At 39.9% G+C, this 22,321-nt stretch overlaps 1 protein-coding gene across 12 annotated transcripts in view; it reads left to right on the plus strand.

Annotated features, from left to right (window-relative positions):
- The window catches only part of arfip1 (ADP-ribosylation factor interacting protein 1 (arfaptin 1)), a 180,854-nt gene extending 166,001 nt beyond the window's left edge, over positions 1-14,853 (plus strand). For all 12 annotated transcript variants that reach the window (XM_048534859.2, XM_048534904.1, XM_048534851.2 and 9 more), the window contains 2 exons: positions 5,067-5,241; positions 13,543-14,853. In XM_048534859.2, coding sequence (XP_048390816.1) covers positions 5,067-5,241; positions 13,543-13,698 — 331 coding nt within the window. In that variant the 3' untranslated portion in view covers positions 13,699-14,853. The remainder of the gene's footprint in view (positions 1-5,066; positions 5,242-13,542) is intronic.
- The last annotated feature ends 7,468 nt before the right edge of the window (positions 14,854-22,321 follow it).

Consider the following 22,321-nt stretch of genomic DNA (forward strand, 5'->3'; position numbering starts at 1 on the left):
GATATGGAGCAAATGCAGGCAATTGGAACCAGCTGAGTGGGCTCCATGGTCAGCATGGATCAGTTAGGACTGAAGGGCCTGCTTCCATGCTTTATTACTCCAATATTCTGAGTGTTTTCCAATAAGCTGATCCTCTGGAATAAGATTGCCGTTCTGTTTCTCAATGCACTAGAGCTTGGAGATTTAATTAATTTGTTGAGCTTAATAGAACATAGAACATTACAGCACAGTACAGGCCCTTCGGCCCTCGATGTTGTGCCGACCTGTCATACCGATCTCAAGCCCATCTAACCTACACTGTTTTACGTACGTCCACATGCTTGTCCAATGACGACTTAAATGTTCCTAAAGTTGGTGAATCTACTACCATTGCAGGCAAAGCGTTCCATTCCCTTACTACTCTCTGAGTAAAAAAAACTACCTCTGACATCTGTCCTATGTCTTTCACCCCTCAATTTAAAGCTATGCCCCCTCGTGCTCGCCGTCACCATCCTAGGAAGAAGGCTCTCCCTATCTAACCCTCTGAGTATTTTATATGTTTCAATTAAGTCACCTCTCAACCACCTTCTCTCTAGTGAAAACAGCCTCAAGTCCCTCAGCTTTTCCTCGTAAGACCTTCCCTCCATACCAGGCAACATCCTAGTAAATCTCCTCTGCACCCTTGCCAAAGCTTCCACATCCTTCTTATAATGCGGTGACCAGAACTGTACACAATACTCCAAGTGCGGCCGCACCAGAGTTTTGTACAGCTTCACCATAACCTCTTGGTTCTGGAACTCGATCTCTCTATGTTCTTTTCCTGACCCATGTTATGCCATATACATTGGCCACGCACTGCATAGCTGATGCTTGATGATGCCCATGTGTAGAATTATTTGTGGTGAAGTCTGCAAATCTGAAAAATAAGCTCAGTAATCAGCACCAGTTTTTTTTTTAAACCAAGTACACACACAATGCCAGCAAATACTAGCTTTAGAAACATTTCAATATGAAAGCACTTCCTTACTTCTTGATGTTCATTGTCAATGCATGTGCAATGACCTGTATGACTTTGTTTAAGACTGAACTGGAAATGCAGTGTCATAACACAAGATGTGTATTTCAGTCTCCAACAAAAAGGATGATATAGGTCAAGCAGTATTTTGTACAAGACACTGTTAATGTTGACTGAGTACATGTATGATTGTCACTTTTGTTTAAGTTATCTGTGGTAGCTTTGAATTAGTCATGTTGTCTCAAGAATCCATGACCATTAAGTCATGTGTTCTAAAAATTGTTTAACTTTCCCATGTTATGAGTGTATGTATTTCCTCAATGCATGTATAATTTTAAATCTTCAGTTTCCAGTCACTCCAGAAAAGTTGTTACTTTTAAATTTTCTCCCGCTTTGCTATTTTCAACCCAACTACCCCAATGAATGGGCTGACTCTTCTGTATATGGCTGAATTGGCACAGCGAGCTCCCTAGTACCTCGCCTATTGTTCAAAATTTGCATGTGGGCCTTCAAAGTGATTATCATTAGGGTCCTATGTAAGGTTTATCGTATGTTTGATCCTGTTCTGATCTTTTCTCAATTCTCCTTGGGTTCTTCTGACACCCTCCCTCTCATCATTGATCATCAAGCCATGTCACCTTTCCCTTCCCCATTCTCAAGTATTCCACTCATCCACTATAATCCATCATTACTCCTGCCTTCATTCACTTACGCAAATATTCAGGCATGAATCTCATTATAGAAAGTTAATTTTGTGCCTCACTGATTATTCTCTAACAACCCCATGATAGTAACTATTATAATCTCTTTTTAGAAATAGGAATCAGCTGCCTAGCATCAGTTCTCATTTGTCTTCATTGCCTAGTATGTCTCCTGGAGTTAATGTTATAAGTTTCTTTCCAGCACAGTCAACCTGCACTCTCAAACATTCTCAAGGTTGAATCAGCACATTTCCCTCCAGAATGTCTGTTCATTTGTGACAAAAGACCTTATTCGCTTAAAGTGTGGCTTAATGACATCGTGGAATTGACTGACACCTTGCAGCTCATTGACTAATCTTCCCTCTCATCATTGCTGTAACTGTGTCAGTGATAGTGTGGTTCTTCGTACTAAGTGAGACAGTCACCTATTTTATGATTACTCCTCCATATCACTACTTCCCCATTCAAATATTTCACCTGTTCTCACCCCTCCATTTAAAAAAAAGCTACTGCCTGCTTCCCACCCCTCTCAGCTCCACAGCATTTGTCCAAGATATTTTCCTTGTCCTCTGCACTCTAATTTTTCAACCACTCTGAATTGCGTCTTTTGCTGTCCTTCCTGTATCTTGCCCTGCAAACAAATGTTCTTATCCTTGATCACAACTATCTCTTATTCTTCCTATCTCCCATAGCCTCTGTGTTATGGTCTGAATTTCTGCTTTGACGACTTCTTTGTATTTCTTAATCCATCTTATTTTCAGTCCCAATTCATTCTAAATTTACTGTGAGAAAACCTCATTCCTTAAATCACTTGGACATTCTTCTTCAATATCTGAGCATATGCAGAAACTTTCTGGCAAAGGTTTCACTTCCCACCTTACACTGTTGCTTTGAAAGTCCCCATGATTCCATAATCATGATATTCTCCTTCCTTATCTGCTTGCCCCTTAGAGGCATCATCTCAACACAAGACCCATGTGTAACTCATGTAATTTCTCTATATCTCTTGACTCCTCCAATTCCTGTACATAATCACAGCATTCACCCCCCCCCCACATGCCCCCACCATCTCCCCCCCCCCACCCACTGTTGCATAAGTGCTGCCCCCTCCACACTTCGTGTCGGCTCTGATGAATCATCTAGACTCAAAATATTAACTCACTCTCTTATCATGAATGCTGCCTGACCTGCTGCGATTTCCACCTTTTTTGCTTTCAATTCTGTTTGTTGTCATGCTGTTTGTCTGATATTTGTCTCTGGTAAACTATAATTCTCCTTAGGCTAACAGAAAATAGGCTTTGACCTCACAAATTTTGCGTAATTGCCACAAATTTATCCCATACCCTGACTAGTATAAACCAGATGTTTCGCCACTTTAGCATTTTATTTGACCAAGCTGATCTTCCAACCTGAATTATCTCCATTAAAATAAAGCAAAAAACTGCTGATGGTGGACATCTGAAACCAAAAAAAAGACAAAAATCGCTGGAGAAACGCTGCGTATCTTGCAGCATCTGTGGAGAAAAAACACTTAGTTTCGAGTCCAGTTATCCAACAGAACTGGTAGCAGTTTGGAAGAGGCAGTATTTATGCTAATGGTGGGTCTTTTTATCCACCACTTCTTTCAACTTCTGGCAAATCACATTATCTGTTCTTTGTTACTGAATGCCGTAAATTTAAAATGCTTATTCTTTCTTTAAATATCTCAAAGGTTTTTGACCGCCTTCGGCCTGACACCAGCCCTAACCTGAACCTTTTTCCTTGTTCAGTTTAGGACTGTAAATCTCTTTCCACCCCCATGTTGCACATTTTGGTTTTTCTCTTATTTTTACATTCAGTCAGCAATGCATTTGTTATAAGTATATTTTTGTTTCTTTGTTTGTTTCTATACCCTATCATCTTTTTAATGTTTCTTTTAGCACTGTGCATTAAGCCTTCTGTTTTTCAACTTGCCTTTCTTCCCTTCTGTCCGAGGCCTTTCATTGTCGTTGCCCCATCCACACCCCAAAACCTACTAAATCTCTACTTTTTCCTAGTTCTATGTTCATCAACCTGAAAAATGAACACTTTCTGTCCCCACAAATATTACCTGACCTGTTGAGTATTTCCAGAATTTTCTGTTTTTATTTCTTTCTCGGATTCTGACCTCCTTTGCGTTCCATTTCCTCCCCAACTCTCTGTGCCTCAAGCTAAGCCCCACATTCTCTCTTGTCCCTCCTCTGTTCCTCCCTTCAAGAATCTGTCAAACGTTTGACCGTGTTTTTGAGCATTCTAGTTTTACTGTTTGTGGGAAGGCACTTTCCTGAAGCCTCTGTTACACTAGGATTTTTCTTACGTCACAGTATTTTGTAAACACACTTTAGCAGCTGAGCCAAAGACAACACCAGCATAGTTTTTAATGGGGTTCACTGAATTGGGATAAGAGACGGCGTTTCTGGCTAATCTTTTCTTCTCTTCCTCCCAGCCCCCTTAAATTCCCAAGCGCTAACATGCTTCTCCTTGAAGTCCGGCTGCAGTCTACTAATTCAGCATTCAGTCTGAAATTTCTCTTCTCTATAAAGGTCACTTACTCACTGAACAAACATGCGAAACCATTTAGGGAGTCTCATTTTCAACAGTAATCCACAAATAAATAACTTGTTAACCCTTGCAATTTTTTTGTATGATTTGTTGATTGTGAAGCTGACTTGGAGATCTACAATGCTGCAGTGAAATCTAGGGTTTCAAATGTCTTTGCAAAGTTATCTGAACTCAGTGACTATGTTACATCATTGCTTTGAAGTGTGAGACCTGGCAGCTATTGTAAACAAGCACAGCATGTCCTCTCTTTTTTTGTAAGAATTGAAATTATAATTAAACACACACTGCTTTGTGAGCAGCAGTCTTTCTCTGGGGGCAATGGTAACACCTTTTATGATGTAAGTATCAGCGCTGGAACAATATGAGAAATTGAACTAAGTCAGACTGAAGTATGAACAGATTGTACAATGCATGCTATCCAGCTTCATACAGCATAGAAAGATGTTGCATGACATGTATCACTTCTGTAATTATTGAGTTATCTTGGACAATATTTTGATAAGGTCATGTAGGAAGTTCACTCATTAATGCCAGAGCATAATTAAAAAATAAGCTGCTGCCATCTCTGAAGTGATGTAACCTTTTGTATATTTGAGATGTGTTTTTGATCCTTCTAGCATACAATTCTGCATATCCTGTGATCATACGGAATATATTGCAAAATGTACCTTCACGTATTGTCTCTGATATTCTGAGAAAAAGATTCCTTTTCAGTCACTGCTTTAATTCAGTGTCATTAATTTGAAATGGTAATTTATACGATTTATGTTGTTCTGTGATTTGTGCTGCAGGATAGAGTATGATGCATACCGAACCGATTTAGAGGAACTGAACCTTGGCCCTCGCGATGCAGTTACAATTCCAAAAATTGAGCAGTCTCAGCAACAGTTCCAGATTCACAAGGAAAAATTTGACAAGCTTCGAGGAAGTGTATCAGTCAAACTGAAGTTTCTAGATGAAAACAAGGTATTGTGAAAAAAGCCTAGTTAATCTTAAGTGTTACTGCACATGATTGAATGACGTTATGTAGTAATGTGGCCTTAAAGGAAAGGTTTAGCTAAACCAGCACACACAAATATAATTCAGATCCCATTGTTCTTGTATTATACTTTCATCATGCCTTATCTGTCTAGTCAAATAACAAATCCAAAGCAATTTGGGAACCAGAAATAGCACTGGATAGACCACAGGAGTTTCAGCACTGCTAGGAGGTGCAAAACTAAGGTCCTATAGTGCTGCTACAGTTGGGAGGGTCAGTTGCAGTGTGACAAGGTTAAACAATACACTGCAGAAGTAGGCATTGAGTCTGTTGTGCTATTCAATAAAATCATTGCAGATTTGATTATGCTTAACTCTACTTTCCTCCAACTTCCCTGTAACTCTTGATAGCCTTATTGATTAAAAATCTACCTCAGCCTTGCATGTGCTTGATGACCCAGCATCAACAGCCCTCCGCAGTAAAGAATTCCATAGATTCACTACCATCTAAGAGAGAAAACATCTCTGTCTTAAATGGGCAACACCTTCCCACACCTATCCTGTCAAGCCCCATAAGAATCCTGATCTACAGTATGGTCTCCCCCGTTAGCACTAACCACAGCCTGCTGGTTCATAGCTGAATCAAGAATAGTGCAAAGAGCTAGAAACCCTGCAGAGTCAAACTTGACTTTATATAGAATCTGAAACTCAAAGATGTAGTGTGCTAGGATTATTTGGAGAGCTGTCCATTCAAGGTTTACGAAAAGACTCGGTTTAGTAACTGTTGCCAGTTTACCTTCTTCCATTTGTCAACAAGATGACTGATTACTCAATTAAAATGTTGGACATTCATTAATACCATTGGCCAGGATGTGACTAACAAGGATTTCAAAGGAAAAAGCTACCATGCTATACTCAGGATTGCTAGAAGATGACAAGAATGGTGTTGCACTTGTTGTAAATGAAGCACTGCAACACACTTTTTTGTACTGGAAGCACATCTACACCAGACTGTAACACATAAGATTCCAGCCAAATCACTTTAAGATTACACTTGTTCAGTGCTTTGGGAACAAACTTAAAGTGATACTGAAGATAGAGGTAGACTCAGCTTATACTGGGCTGTAATGTAACATTGAACACTACTGAATGATTTCTGATTGTAATGTCAGACTCAAATGCCAGAGTTAGATCTTCAATTATAATTGTAGTGTTTGAAATGTACATTTCTGTCTCTTGACCTGGTTGGTTGCAGTCTGTTTTGTATTTTTCTTTTAACATTGGCTGTCTTCCTGTCCTTTTCTAATGAACATATGCACACACGCACATTAGAAAAAAGAGGACCAGCAAACAACTGTTGTTATCCCTTTAGTTATAAAGAAAATAAAGCCAGTCTGAGGATTGTAGGTAGCTTAATGCTGATAATAGGAAGGATTGGGGAGTTTTTATTCAAAGGTACAATTGATAAACAATTATGGAGACTGAAATATGGAATAGCATGAATTTTAAAAGGGGAAGTCATGCTTGTGGAACCTTGTTGAATTCTAAGAATGCTATAAAAAACATAAATGAGGATAATATTATAGATGTAATGTAAGTAGCCTTCATGCCACACAAATACCCGGCAATCACTGTCTCCAATAAGAAATATTCCAACCATCCTCCCTTCGCATTCAGTGGTGTTACCATCACTGAATCCCCTACTATTAACAAGTTAGCATTGACCAGAAACTGAATTGCACTTGCCACATAAATGCAGTGGCTACAAGAGCAGGTCAGGTTGGGAATACTGCAGAGAATAACTCACATCCTGACTCCCTAAAACCTGTCCATTTTCAACAAGGCATAAGTCAGGAATCAGATGGCATACTTCCCACTTTTGTAGATGAGTGCAGATTCAACAACACTCAGGAAACTTAACACCATCCAAGACAAAGCAGCCTGTTTCATCGGCACCATATCCACAAACATCTGCTCCATCCACCACCAATATCTACAAGAATCCCTTCAGAAATTCAACAAAGATCCTTAGACAGCACCTTCCAAATGCACAAGCGCTTCCATCTAGAAGGTCAAGGGTAAAATATACATGGGAACACGACCATCCCACAAGCTCCCTTCCAAGCCACATGCCATCCTAACTTGGAAATATATCCTTGTTCCTTCATGTTGCTAGGTCAGAATTCTGAATTCCCTCCCAAACAGTATTGTGGGTCTACCCACAGCATGTGGACTGCCATGGTTCAAGAAGGCAGCTCACCACCACCTTCTCAAGGGCAACTGGGGCAGGCAATAAGTGTTGGCCCACCAGTGACACCCATGTTTCATGAATGAATACAAACCAAAAGATTTTTGATGAAGTGCCCAGTTGCAAACTCATGACTAAGGTCAGAGTATGTAAGCTTTCCTGGAACAAGTAGCGCAGTGAATGGTAAGCTAGCTACAAAACAGAAAACAGCATAATGGTTAAAAGTAGCCACTCATACTACCAAAAGTTGGGAAGAAGTGTTCTGAAGGATCAGGGCTGGGACTACTGTTTTTTAACACTCTTATAAATGACTTGGACTCTGGAATTTCAAAAGTAGAGTTTCAAAATTTGCTGACAACAATTGTTTAGGGTGTCATTAATACTGAGGAAGAATGCAATTCAACTCAATAAGACATTGATAACCTGAAAAATGAATGTGCAGTTGATAAATTAATTCAGTATAAACTATTATAAATAGCGTGAGATTATGTATTTTGAATATTCAGAGTCTAACTGGGTAGTAAATCTTAGAACAGAAATACATAAGTCATTAAAAATAGTAACAAGTTAACATGGCTATAAAAATGGCAAATGAAGAACTAGGGTTCATTTCTAGGGAGATAACATTGAAAAGCAGTGATTATGTTAAACTTGTATTAAAACTCAAGTTTTAATTTGTATTAAATGGCAGCCTCCTTTGATTTTAAGCTGAGAGAATGTGCTTATTAGGAAAAGCTAAATGGACTGAGGGTTGACCCATAGAGACCTTTATAATTATGAGAGGGCACAATAGTGTGGATGTGATAGAAATTTTTTTCCCAAAAATGTACTTTATTCATAAATGTTGGAAAAATACATTACAGAACATTTTTTCTGGAATATTGTGGAATTTATCATAAAGTTCACTTATCCCCTTACAGCACATTTCTCTCAATGTAATTAATAGTTTTAATATTCCAAAATACATCCCATGTTAAGTACACAGCCCAAATGGCAAAACATTACCAATTGGAAATGACAAAGTCTCATTCAGGATTCTTGTGTATTTGCTATATACTTGATTCACATTCTTTGTAAAGCACCCAAGGGATTCTACTGTTTCCAACCCCTCTGTGCTATGGCTTATATTTATGATCCCTGGTTGGAAAATCTAACGTTATTACTAATAGGCCTAATAGGGAATTCAGCAGAAACCTTACCGAAGTGTGGCTGGTATGTGGAACTCATTACTATATGGAGAAGTTGAGAATAACTAGCCTAGTTACATTTGCAACTAAATGAGGAGAAAAGAATAGCATTATGTGCTGACAGGGCTTGCTGGAGAGAGATAAGAAGAGGTAAGAGTGGAGCATACATCAATTAAGTCGGAAAGCTTGTTCCTGTCCTCCAGATTCACTGTAACTCTATGGATAGAATCTATTGGGGCCTGAATGATGTGGACTACAGTGAGAAATATGGCAGATTTGCATAAGAAGCCTGGCGAGGCACATCTTGGTGTCAGGAACAATTTGCATACTTCACATTCTAGGCGTTCAGGCACAATTCTTGCTAGGCAGCTGTAAGTTGTGTATTAAGGGGGTTTATTATTTGTAAATGACATTATTAGTTTCATATCTCGCTCCATTAATTGTGCAGCATTCTATCGCACCACTGACCACAAGAAAGCTAAATGCTAAGAATTCTCAATTTGGAAGTCAAAGAGGGACGTGGTGACATAAGGTTGCTACGTGCTTCAAAGGGTTTCTATGTTGAACGTCAGGCACCAGCATCGCAGAACGTGCTGCTTGGGCACTGACCACGCGTGCCCCATTTTCACAGACACTGGCTAGCTTCTAAGGACTGTCACTGCTGTTCTCCGATCCACTTACAGTACATTCTTCTTGATCCATAGGCCACAATGGCAGTTATAATTGCATTGCACCAACAAAGACACCTTGTATTCAGTGAATGCTCCCAACTCTCATGGATTAAACCAGACTGCATTTCCAAACTGTTTTACTTATTCTCTTAACACTTGCTCTCTTCGAACCTTCCTGGATGCTTACCCATCCATGCCATGCCTTTTCCTTCAGCCAGAGATACCAGGCCAATAGTACTGGTGTATTGCTGTGCTATTTACTGGAACTACAAGGCTTAGTCATGTCAAGGAAGATGGCAATAGAGTGTGAAGCTGGATGAACACAGCAGGCCAAGCAGCATCTCAGGAGCACAAAAGCTGACGTTTCGGGCCTAGACCCTTGATCAGAGAGGGGGGTGAGGTGAGGGTTCTGGAATAAATAGGGAGAGAGGGGGATGCGGACCGAAGATGGAGAGAAAAGAAGATAGGTGGAGAGGAGAGTATAGGTGGGGAGGTAGGGAGGGGATAGGTCAGTCCAGGGAAGACGGACAGGTCAAGGAGTTGGGATGAGGTTAGTAGGTAGGAAATGGAGGTGTGGCTTGGGGTGGGAGGAAGGGATGGGTGAGAGGAAGAACAGGTTAGGGAGGCAGAGACAGGCTGGGCTGGTTTTGGGATGCAGTGGGGGGAGGGGACGAACTGGGCTGGTTTTGCGATGTGGTGGGGGAAGGGGAGATTTTGAAGCCGGTGAAGTCCACATTGATACCATTGGGCTGCAGGGTTCCCAAGCGGAATATGAGTTGCTGTTCCTGCAACCTTCGGGTGGCATCATTGTGGCACTGCAGGAGGCCCATGATGGACATGTCATCTCAAGAATGGGAGGGGGAGTTGAAATGGTTCGCGACTGGGAGGTGCAGTTGTTTATCGCGAACCGAGCAGAGGTGTTCTGCAAAGCGGTCCCCAAGCCTCCGCTTGTTTTCCCCAATGTGGAGGAAGCCACACCGGGTACAATGGATACAGTATACCACATTGTCAGATGTGCAGGTGAACCTCTGCTTAATATGGAAAGTCATCTTGGGGCCTGGGATTGGAGTGAGGGAGGAGGTGTGGGGCCAAGTGTAGCACTTCCTGCGGTTGCAAGGGAAGGTGCCGGGTGTGGTGGGGTTGGAGCGAACAAGGGAGTCACGGAGAGAGTGGTCTGTCCGGAAAGCAGACAAGGCTGGGGATGGAAAAATGTCTTGGGTGTTGGGGTCGGATTGTAGATGGCGGAAGTGTCGGAGTCTGACCCCACCACCCAAGACATTTTTTCCATCCCCACCCTTGTCTGCTTTCCGGACAGACCACTCTGTCTGTGACTCCCTTGTTCACTCCAAACTGCCCTCCAACCCCACCACACCCGGCACCTTCCCCTGCAACCGCAGGAAGTGCTACACTTGCTCCCACACCACCTCCCTCACTCCTATCCCAGGCCCCAAGATGACTTTCCATATTAAGCAGAGGTTCACCTGCACATCTGCCAATGTGGTATACTGTATCCATTGTACCCGGTGTGGCCTCCTCTACATTGGGGAAACCAACTCCCTCTCCCATTCTTTAGATGACATGTCCATCATGGGCATCCTGCAGTGCCACAGTGATGCCACCCGAAGGTTGCAGGAACAGCAACTCATATTCCACTTGGGAACTCTGCAGCCCAATGGTATCAATGTGGACTTCACCAACTTCAAAAATCTCCCCTTGCCCCACCACATCCCAAAACCAGCCCAGTTCGTCCCTCCCCCCACTGCATTCCACAACCAGCCCAGCCTGTCTCTGCCCCTCTAACCTGTTCTTCCTCTCACCCATCCCTTCCTCCCACCCCAAGGCACACCTCCATTTCCTACCTACTAACCTCATCCAAACTCCTTGACCTGTCTGTCTTCTCTGGACTGACCTATCCCCTCCCGACCTGCCCACCTATATTCTCCTCTCCACCTATCTTCTTTTCTCTCCATCTTCGGTCCGCCTCCCCCTCTCTCCCTATTTATTCCAGAACCCTCACCCCATCCCCCTCTCTGATGAAGGGTCTAGGCCCGAAACGTCAGCTTTTGTGCTCCTGAGATGCTGCTTGGCCTGCTGTGTTCATCCAGCTTCACACTTTATTATCTTGGATTCTCCAGCATCTGCAGTTCCCATTATCTCTCTCATTGAAGATGGCCTTCAGCTGAGAGGGTGTTGACCCAGGTGACAACCTTGAACCAGGCTAGCATGGTCTGGTGCCGTGCCCCCATTGATGGCCTTGTGAGATATTGATATACAGCTACTCCTCCACCATTACTTCTGAGGCTTCTAGACCCATGCCTTCAAACTGAGGCGCCAATTTTCCCTTCCTTGACATGCCCGGAGCAGTTGTCAGGTACTGTGCAGGGCAGCTTTAGATTCTTGGTGCTTGTGTGTCTGTGCAGTGGCCTTTGAAAATGGCATCAACATCAGGAAAGCCAGCACATTCCTGGAGGTAGCAGCAGTGCCATTGTTATGTGTATGGTGAGTGGTAGAATGGGCTAGAATTGGACAAGAGGGGTTCCATAAGTTGGAGTAAAATATTTTATAAATCTACAATCTAACAGACTGTTCTGCTTATTTTAGTTTTAATGCCAAGCAAGCCAGTTCAATCTGTAATCAAGGTACATTTGCGGGACAAGCAAATTTGATGTTCGTGCTTCCTCGTCCCAATCTATATTGCACTACTTTACAGGAAGTTAACAAGAATGGAAACAAATACCTTTCTAAAAGGAATGTGTATTTACATAGTGCCTTCTTAATGGAGACATACAAGTTGATCAGAGGATTAGATAGGGTGGACAGTGAGAGTCTTTTTCCTCAGATGGTGATGGCTCGCACGAGGGGACATAGCTTTAAATTGAGGAGTGATAGATATAGGCAGATGTCAGAGGTATGTTCTTTACTCAGAGAGTAGTAAGGGCGTGGAATGCCCTGCCTGCAACAGTAGTAGACTTGCCAACTTTGAGGGCATTTAAATGGTCATTGGATAAATTTTTATGGTTGATAATGGAATAGTGTAGGTTAGATTGACTTCAGATTGGTTTCACAGGTCGGTGCAACATCCAGGGCCAAATGGCCTGTACTGCGTTGTTGTGTTCTATGTTCACATATTTGGAACATCTGAAAGCACTTTACAAGGGAAGAGAAAACAAGTATGTTGTTGGCTCCTAATGGACTGCTTAGTGCAATCAGGAACAAGCCCTAAGACTAGCCCATACGCCATCTGCCATATTTGAGATGTATTCTAGAGAGAAGACAAAAGGGTCTATTTTCGTAAGAAAGCATTGACCATGATTCAGTCGGTAGTCTTCGAGTCAGACAGTTGTGGGTATAAATCATTCTGTAGAGATTTAAGTACTAAATCAAAGCTCACAAAATCTAGTGCAATAAGTCCAGAAGTGCTGGCTCAATGAGGCTTTCTTGGGTTGATACAAAAGATTCCAAAGCTCGTTTTGAAGGAGAACTTAAATTGACTTGGTCCCCTGGCCAACATTCATTCCTCAACCAACATCACAAAGTCAAATTATCTGGCCATTATTACTAATTAATATCATGAATATTTGTTGGACCTTGTTGTGCACAAATTTGTTGCTATATTTCCTACCTTACAACAGTGACTCCATTTCAAAGGGAAAGCCTTCAGCACATCCAGAAGTCATGAGTGGCACTATATCAATGCATCTTATTCATCCTTTCCTTCAACTTGAATTGTTTTTAATGTAGGGTTAGCAAGGTTTAGAGCTGGATAAACACAGCAGGCCAAGCCGCATCAGAAGAGCAGAAAGGCTGACGTTTCAGGCCTAGACCCTTCTTCAGAAAATACGTTTCATTTTCTGTAACGGAATAAACTTCATAAAACTGATGTCCAAAGAAAACGGCCCAGTCACATTTGCAACATAAGTCAATTCACATTCTGAAAAATTTATCCAATGTGAATCCATAAAATTTTGTTTCTCATTCTTATATAGTTGTGAATAAAATTTGCAGTGATTTTTGTTGATTAGTGTTTGCCACAGTCTACTTCTTAATCATTCTACAGTAAGTCTGTATATTGGATTTTTATTGCCTTAAAGAGCAGGAGAAAATGTTAGTGCTTTCTGTTTACAAAATCTTGGACTTTTTTTTAACGAAAATTTGAATAGTGATGATTCTGTTCTCTCCACAGATTAAAGTCATGCACAACCAGCTCCTTCTCTTTCACAATGCTGTATCTGCCTACTTTGCTGGCAACCAGCAACAACTTGAACAAGTGCTGAAACAGTTCCACATCAAGTTGAAGGCTCCCGGTTCTGACGGTCCTTCCTGGCTGGAGGAACAGTGATATCTCAAAGCCTGAAGAAATAATTGATGTGGTTATGAAATCAATTTAATTTTTTTCCTATTATGAGACAGGGAGACTAAGTAAAATTGTGGTCAACGATATATTTGTTTCTCACTTTTGTTGCTATATGTTAATCCGAAGATTAGATTGAATATGGTCATTTTATGTAACTGAATAAACTTTATAAGACCAAGACCTAAGAAAATTATTCCTTTTTGTACAGGGGTTAGAGGGGAATAGTTAGTATATATCTACATTCAGGTTTGCACTGAACAGTAACTAGATTTGTTTGGTGTCTTCTGGTCTCTACGGTGTAATTGTTTGAAAACATGATTGACAATTTTTATACAAGTTCTTTCACAAAAGGGCACCTGAGTTCACAAAGCAAGTGAACTGTTAAGCAAAACGTAATGACTTTGCAAAGCAATAGGCTAGATCGCTCCTAAATGAAGCATCTGTGCTGATGGAAATGGCTGCTTTAGCACTCCAAATTACAGCCAATACTGTACTTCCAATAGACTGTTTATTCATTTGTTAATTGTGTCAAATAAGAATCCTTGAGATTGGGTCAGGGAGGAGGAAATGGAACTTTATTATAAAGGCATTAAGTGATAATATATTAATATTTACAAACATCTGGTGATGTTAATATATGTTCACTAGGTGCCATAAACTTTCAAGATTTGCTTGTTTTTGATTTGGCTTCATTGCTGTTGTCTTAAAGGTATAACTCTAATAACTAAGCCACGTACCCGCCTTATCTCTACAATCGTGTGCCTTTAGCAATGCATTTTCCACTCATTAGTGTTACTGAGATTCTTGAAATATTTTATGATTCACGACTATCTCCTTGCCATCTCCGAGGCAGCATGGAAAAGAGATAGAAAAGGGAGAAAAACAAGATTGGGTTAATTATTTCCTCCTTATGCTTCTGTTGTGGGATTCCAATAACTATATTTGGGCTTAGTCTTATGACCATGCTTACTTTTCTTGCTAATAGCGTACTGTCATTCACTGAATGTTTTTTGTAAACACATTGTAAACAGTCTTTGAAATTAATGCTTCTATGTGTAAATCTTTTGGATTGTCATTCTGTTTAAACTTTGTGGCAATGCCTTCTGCATTCTGTATATTGAATATTTAACATTAAATTAACCTCATATTTTAATGTAAAACATTTGCATTATTTAATTTTTTTCTTTTATGGTTGTTGGTCATTCTTTGCTATTGAAGTTAATTTCCAGATTGTGCCTCTATTATAAAAACACTACAAATTAAAAGGTGTTTGCTGCAAGCTAAGTTTCTGAATGTTGTGTTTTAAAAGTATGTGTGGAACATTTTTAAATCCAGTGAGTACATGCACCTAAGTTGGGATTGAGTCTGCAGCTTTTTCATGTGGTTGCATATTCATGAGCCCTCCCAGAATGTCCTTGCTTTGAGTTCATGGTGATCTTATGTGAAATAAGTGTCAGACTGTGGTCCGTTAGGTATCAGAATCTCTGCTAAAAGATGATGACATGGTTACAGTTCTGGTACGTGTAACCTAGATACTCTGTGTCTTGAACACTATTCATCCTATTATTGTGGACATTCTGTGAACGAGTACTTGCCCATGAAAGACCATTTATTGATTCCAGAAGAATTTCCTTTATAGAGAGTCTGATGTAACAGCTTACATAGGAAAATAGTCCTGGGAAAATATCCCTCCTTATGTAGTTAAAACAGAAAGCCTTCCCAATTCTTTTCATTTTGATAGCATGCGCTACAACCTGTTTCCTAAACAGTAACATGAAGTGCAAATGTCATCTTGTTGCTGGCTGACTGTGGAGCACTGCTTAATTTTTTTAAAATGCTGTTTTGCTATATTCTGTAGCCTGTGCAAACTATTTGTTTGTGCTTCAAACCAGGCCACATTGAGAGTTGACTAACCAGCGAAGAGGTGATAGTTTTTCACTATTAGCAGTATTAGTGGAAGCGATGGCAACCATCTGGGACTTCAGTCGGCCCCAGGCCAATCATCGTACAGGAGTAAGGCAAGTCAAGGATTGCTGGGGCCAATCAGGCATGCGATGATCGATTGGGCCCCCTGCTCGAAGAAGCCCCCAGTTGAATGAGGCTTCAAGCCAAGTTTGCAGCCTTACCAGAAAGTAAAATACAACCTGCCACTGGGTAAATAGTGGGTTAAGGCCATTAAATAGCCATTATTTGGCAACTTACGAGACCCATAGCTCTCAGCACAGGTAAGTCACACCAGCCTGCCACTGGCAAAATGCCAGCAGAGGTGGAATGCAAACAAAACCTGCCCTTCTACATCCGATATTCTGTAGTGTTTGTAAGATTTAAATATTTGAAATGTGATTTTAATTAATTTTGTGATAATATGGCAGATAGTGGTGTAGAGAAAGGCAAATGATATTTGAAATTGAGAAAAGAGATTTTGAAATGGTTTGGTAATGAAAAGCATTGTTTAATTACAGTAGATTTTCAGTTGCTAATATTTTCTTGTTCTGAAACAGTTTCGTTGAATATGGTAGTTGTATGAAATTAACATACTCCATTTTGCTTGGTTGCAGAATTTTTTTTGTATTTTCATTGATGCTTGCAAAGAAGAAAAAAAGTTTCAGTAAGGACCTCCAGCGATAGTGGATATGTTGGTTGTAATTTTCCAAAAATCCTTGGATTCTGAACAAGTACCAAAGAATTGGAAACTGCCAATGTAACACCCCTATTCCAAAGGGAGTGAGGCAAAATGTGGGTAACTGTAGGTCAGTTAGCCTGACATCTGTTGTTGGAAACACGATGGAATCTATAATCAAGAAATAATAGTACATTTGGAAAATCATCATCTAATCAAGCAGAGTCAGCATGGTTTCATGAAAGGGAAATCATGTTTGACTAATTTAGACTACCGGAAGGGTTTCAACAAGGTACCTCATAAAAGGACAAGCCATAGGAGCCCATGGTGTTGACAGTAAAATATTAGCATAGATACAGAATTGTCTCATGGGCAGGAAACAGCAACTGGGGATAGATTTTCATACTCTGACTCTTCTTCATGTTGGTAAACTATGAACACAATTCTGCAACAATCAGTGCTGGCACCACAATTGTTGACAAATTATATTAATGAATTCGGAAAAGAAAGCAATTGTAATATAACCAGGCTTGCAGGCCATGCAAAAATTGGTGAAAAGGCAAGTTGCAAGGGGATTACAAACCTAGAAATCTACTGGGTGCATGTAGATAATTCCTTGAAAGTGGCATCACAAGTAGGCAGGATGATGATGAGTGTTTGGCATGCTTTCCTTCATCAGTCAACAGCATTTAGTCTAGGAGTTGGCATATCATATTACAGCTATACAAGACATTGATAAGGCCATATGTGGAGTACTGTGTACAATTCTCTTCGTCCTACTATCGGAAGGATGTTATTAAACTGGAAAGGTTGCAAGAAAGATTTACAAGGATGTTACCAAGACTGGAAAGGTAGAGTTTTAAGGATAGGCTGGGCCTTCTTTCACAGAGTGTAGGAAGCCAAGGAGTGACCTTGTAGAGGTTTTATAAAGTCATGAGGGGCATAGATAGCCAAGGTCTTTTCCCCAGTGTAGGGTACTCCAAAACTAGTGAACATAGTTTTAAGGTGGGAGAGGAAATATTTTCACACAGAGGGTGGTGTAAGTAATAGAAAGAGCTGCCAGAGGAAGTGGTAGAGGCAAATGCAGTTACAACATTTAAAGACATTTGGACAGTTACATGGATAGGAAAGGTTCAGATGGATATGGGCGAAACAAAGGTAAATGGGATTAGTTCAGTTTAGGAAACCTAATTAGCATGGACGAGTTGGGCCAAAGGGTCTGTTTCCCTACTCAATGATTCTAAACGGTTCACAAGCAATATTGATAGGTTAAGAAAGTTGCAAATGGACTATAATGTGGGAAAATGTGAAGTTCATTTGGAAGGGAAAACAAAGCTATTTAAACTGAGAAAACAGCAAAAAGCTGCAACACACAGGGACCGTGGGCGACCTGTACACAAAACACAAAGCTAGTATACACATGGATGCAGCAAGTAATCAGGAAGGCTAATGGAATGTTGGTCCTTATTTCTGAAAGGAGTTGAAGTATAACAGTGGGGAAGCCCTATTGCAACTGAACTCTACTGATGAGACTACATCTGGAGTACTATGCACAGTTTTGGTGCCCTTATTTAAGAAAAGATATTATCTCATTGGAGGCGGTTTAGAGAAAGTTCACTAGATGATCCCGGGTAAGGAAGGATTGTCTTATAAGCAAACACTAAACAGTTTGCGATTCTAACCACTGGATTATAGAAGAATCTCATTGAAACATATGAATTTCTTAAGGTGATAAAAAGGGTAAAGGCTGACAGAATGTTCCCCTCACAGCGGAGAGTAGGACCAGAGGCTATAGTCTCACAATAAAGGAGTGTCAACTTAAGACTGTGATGAGGAGGAATTACATTTCCCAGAGGATCGTGTGTGTTTAGAACTCATTACCGTAGAGGTGTGGGAGCAGAGTCCTTGTCTATATGCGAGGCAAAAAAAATTCGAGGAACTTGAGGAAAACGGACATGAGGAATGTCGGATCAACCATGATCATATTAAATGGTACAGTAGGCTCAAAGGGCCAAACAGCCTACTCCTGTTCCTATTTTTTTTGATTGATCGAGCAAAAAAACTTGCTTGCTTCTACTCATCATTCAATAAAGTTAGATTTTTGGCTCATAGTCTTAACCATGCCTCATAGCAAACATGGAAGGAGGATTCAGATCTAGTACATAAACTAATTACAGCAAGCTTGAAAGATGTTGGGAACTGCAGATGCTGGAGAATCCAAGATAACAAAGTGTGGGGCTGGATGAGCACAGCAGGCCAAGCAGCATCTCAGAAGTATAAACTGACGTTTCGGGCCTGGACGCTTCTTCAGAACTTTTATGATGAAGGGTCCAGGCCCCAAGTGTCAGCTTTTGTGCTCCTAAGATGCTGCTTGGCCTGCTGTGTCCATCCAGCCCCACACTTTGTTATCTACAGCAAGCTTGAACTTAGGTTTTACAGAAGTTCACTTTCATTTCAAAATTATGCTTATCTCTAAAGCACCAAAACATAAAAGGAAATGGACTGAAGTAAGTGTGAGAATTCAAATATTTGGAAAGCATTATATCTGCAAATGGAAGGTACAACAAAGAAATAAATACAATGAATGGAATAGGAAAGACTGTATTTAGCAAGCAAAAACATTAACCAAAAAGCTGAGTAAACAACTTTGCAACTTATGACAAGTTTGATTCAGAGTTGTTTTGTATGGATGTGAGACACATGCCTTAATCAAAGAAGAGATGAATTTGCTAAACGGCTTTAAAATGTGGGTTTGGAGGAGAATGGAAAGGACCAGTTTAAAAGGTAACACCTGATAACATGCTGAGGTGAGTGAAGAAAGAAAGAAATTTGCTGAACATTATTAAGACAGACTTTACAGAACACATTTCATTTGGAAATGCGCTAATAACATTATGGACGGTAGGTTTTAAAGAAACAGAATAAAAGAATATCAATGCTGGGTAGATTGAGAATTGAAGGAAGGTCTTCAGAATGTACAGACTGGCACAGGATAGAGAAATATGGAGAAGGCCAAGTCTGTAATTTGTGTACCAATTGAGTAAACTTTTTTAGTATCATGCTACGTTAAATAGGGCAGTTCCCATTGCAGGAGATCTTTCTCATTTCCTTTGCATACACAGAAGTATAATTAATAAACTTTCTTCTCTCAAACTCATTAAATGGAAAATAATGCACAAGATTCAGCAGTATTTAGTAATTTGGTTATAACCCTGCCACCAGATTGGACTGGTATGTGCCTGAAACTGCCCTGGTTAATTAATCACCTCCAGAGGTGACACTTGCATCGAATATGCTTGATGTACATAATTGTTAATTCTTATTTGAAGGGAAAACACAAAAGTACTGTATAGCCAAATGTATTTTGGAATTCAGGAAAAAGAGCTGTGGCATCAAGAACTAGGCATGTTAGATAGGATTGTTATCATTGCAAAATATGTAATTTGAGTGTATGGATATTCAAGTTCTCTCATTGATACAGCCGTGAAAGTGATGCAAATTGAATCCACCACACTGTTAGCACTGCCAGTCCCTGTTTGTTTATTGCATATTTTGCCTGTATCTCTTGGATTATATTTCAGTATAAGAGTAATGCCAGAATTTCATATGTAACCTTATGAATGATTAGATTTTGGGAGAGTCATACAAGTGTGATCTTATTCTATTCCAAAACTTCAGATTTGGGTTTCCACTAATATCTTTACACAGAATTGCAAACAGTTGCTGTCTTTTATTCAATCTGCATGCAATGAAATTTTGCAGTACATTTGGGATCATACTAGAATATCCCAGATAATTACTTCACATACAAAATAATTGTCATTTGGGATTTTTAAAAAGATGTGGGAGTGAGATTATCCAATAGGATTCGAAATGCAATAAATTTATGGAAAGTTCCATTTTGTATATGTCATGCATTTAAATATTTTACTTAGTGAGATATAAAACAATATTACCTGGACATAGAGTAGTTATTAAACCAAAGTTAAATTAGCCAAGATGATGACAGTATCATGTGCAAAGAGGCGATCTGGATGTTAAATAGAAATATGTATAAAGGACTAGGAAGTGAACTTTTAATTGTGATGATGAAGTGAGAATATTAGCATGTGGACCAACTGTCAAATCATGACTTTAAAGAAGGTTTGGATTAGAAAATTACAAAAGAATACAAATTAAAAGTGGGTGAGGCAACGTGTTTTAATGTTACTTGAGGAAGGTCAGAGAAGATAGCAAAGGTTCTGCCACAATTTTTTAATCTTTAAATATAAAAATTGGCTGTGCCAGCATTTATTACTTGCCTCTAATTACAATGGAAAAATAGTTTATGAACTGGTATTTTGAACTATTGCAGTCATTTGAGTGTAGGTACACCCACAGGAATATTAGGAAGGAGTTTTGGAATCCTAACCCAGTGACTGTGAGGAACAGTGATATAGTTTCAAGTAAGGATATTGTATGGCTTGGAGGGGAACTTGTACGTATTTCATGTATCTGCTGCCTTCCCAGGTTTGGAAGATGCTATCAGAAGAGCCTCAGAAACATATGGCCATTTCAACACTCTTGGGTATTTGTCAGAATGGGTGCTGTTGATTTGACTCAACAATTTGATGCAGAATCAGTGTGTGTTAGTTACAAGCTGACATGATGCACTCCAACATTCCTTACTGATGGATCCAGAGGCACTGGTTTCAGACCCATTATGTAACTCTCTGTCCATCTCATTTCCCAGGGAGACATTTAGATTCAAACTGATAAATTCTTGGTAAGGAGTTGAAAAGTTATTGGTATGGATGGGGATGTAGAATTTGAGGATATAATCAGATTAGTCATGATCTTATTGAATGGTGGAGCAGACTCAAGGGTCCACGTGACCTACTGCTTTTAATTTGTGTTTATGTATGTACATATGCACTGTTGTGAAAACTTGCAAGCTTTGTTAAGTCTTAATTTTGGTGGAACAGTCTAAGACTGAATGATGCTGAGGTACTTCCACAACAACGCTCACATATCAGGGACCCTTAGGTTGTGCTGCATTGGAAATTGGCATATCAGCCATCAAATACTGAATTATGGAGTGGTCTGCAGGGTCAGCCACCACTTTATATGCAGGAGGTGATTCAAGACTCCACACAAACACCCAAAGTAGTTGATGGATCCTTTACATTGTCTGCATTTTTTTTTGTCACTCCAAACTTAAATATAACCAATTTTTGGTCTTCTTATCCAAATCATTTGTATAAATTGTAGAAAGTTGAGAGTTTAGCACTAATCTCTTTGGCACACTACTCATTGCAACTTCCCAACCAGAAAATGAACCATTTATACCTACTCTCTTTCTTGTTATCTAGCCAGTCATCGATCTATGCCAATGTTGCCCCCTATGCCAAGCTTTTCTGCCATAAACATTAATATGGCACCATACCCATTACCTTGTAGTAATCTAAGTGCAGTTCATTCACCAATTCCTGTTTCTACAGCACCAGTTACTTTTTCAAGGAACTCCAATAAATTGATTAAACCTAATTTCCCTCCCACAGACTCAGAATCTGCCTGATTAGCATTTTTTTTTCTTAATGACCTACTATAAAGTCTATAATGGCTTCTAACCAGTCACCTCAGCAGAATTTGATTCCAGTCAGTGCAGCTTCTAAGTCAGGAAATTTTGGATAGCAGTTGTTTGAATTTAAAAACTTTAGACCATCAGAATTGTTTGGTTCCTGCCTGCCGACCCATAATGGAATTGTAAAACCTGTCTACTCAGTCCAAGGGAAAGAAACTGGGATAAGTATGTTAAAGATTTGGAAAGCTGACGTAGAAGCAAGAATTTGTATCAGTGTTCAGAAAAGGGTTGAAATTTTGTTTTGATGTATGTACTAAGATATTTCTGACTGTCTTTTATAGTTTTGTTCCTTTGTGTGATAAACTTACATTCTGTTGTTAAACTAAATATGTACATTCACATGAATGTGTTCCACTGACTTAACC

Source organism: Stegostoma tigrinum, chromosome 1 (assembly GCF_030684315.1).
Source record: "Stegostoma tigrinum isolate sSteTig4 chromosome 1, sSteTig4.hap1, whole genome shotgun sequence".
In the NCBI taxonomy this organism is placed as follows: Eukaryota; Metazoa; Chordata; class Chondrichthyes; order Orectolobiformes; family Stegostomatidae; genus Stegostoma; species Stegostoma tigrinum.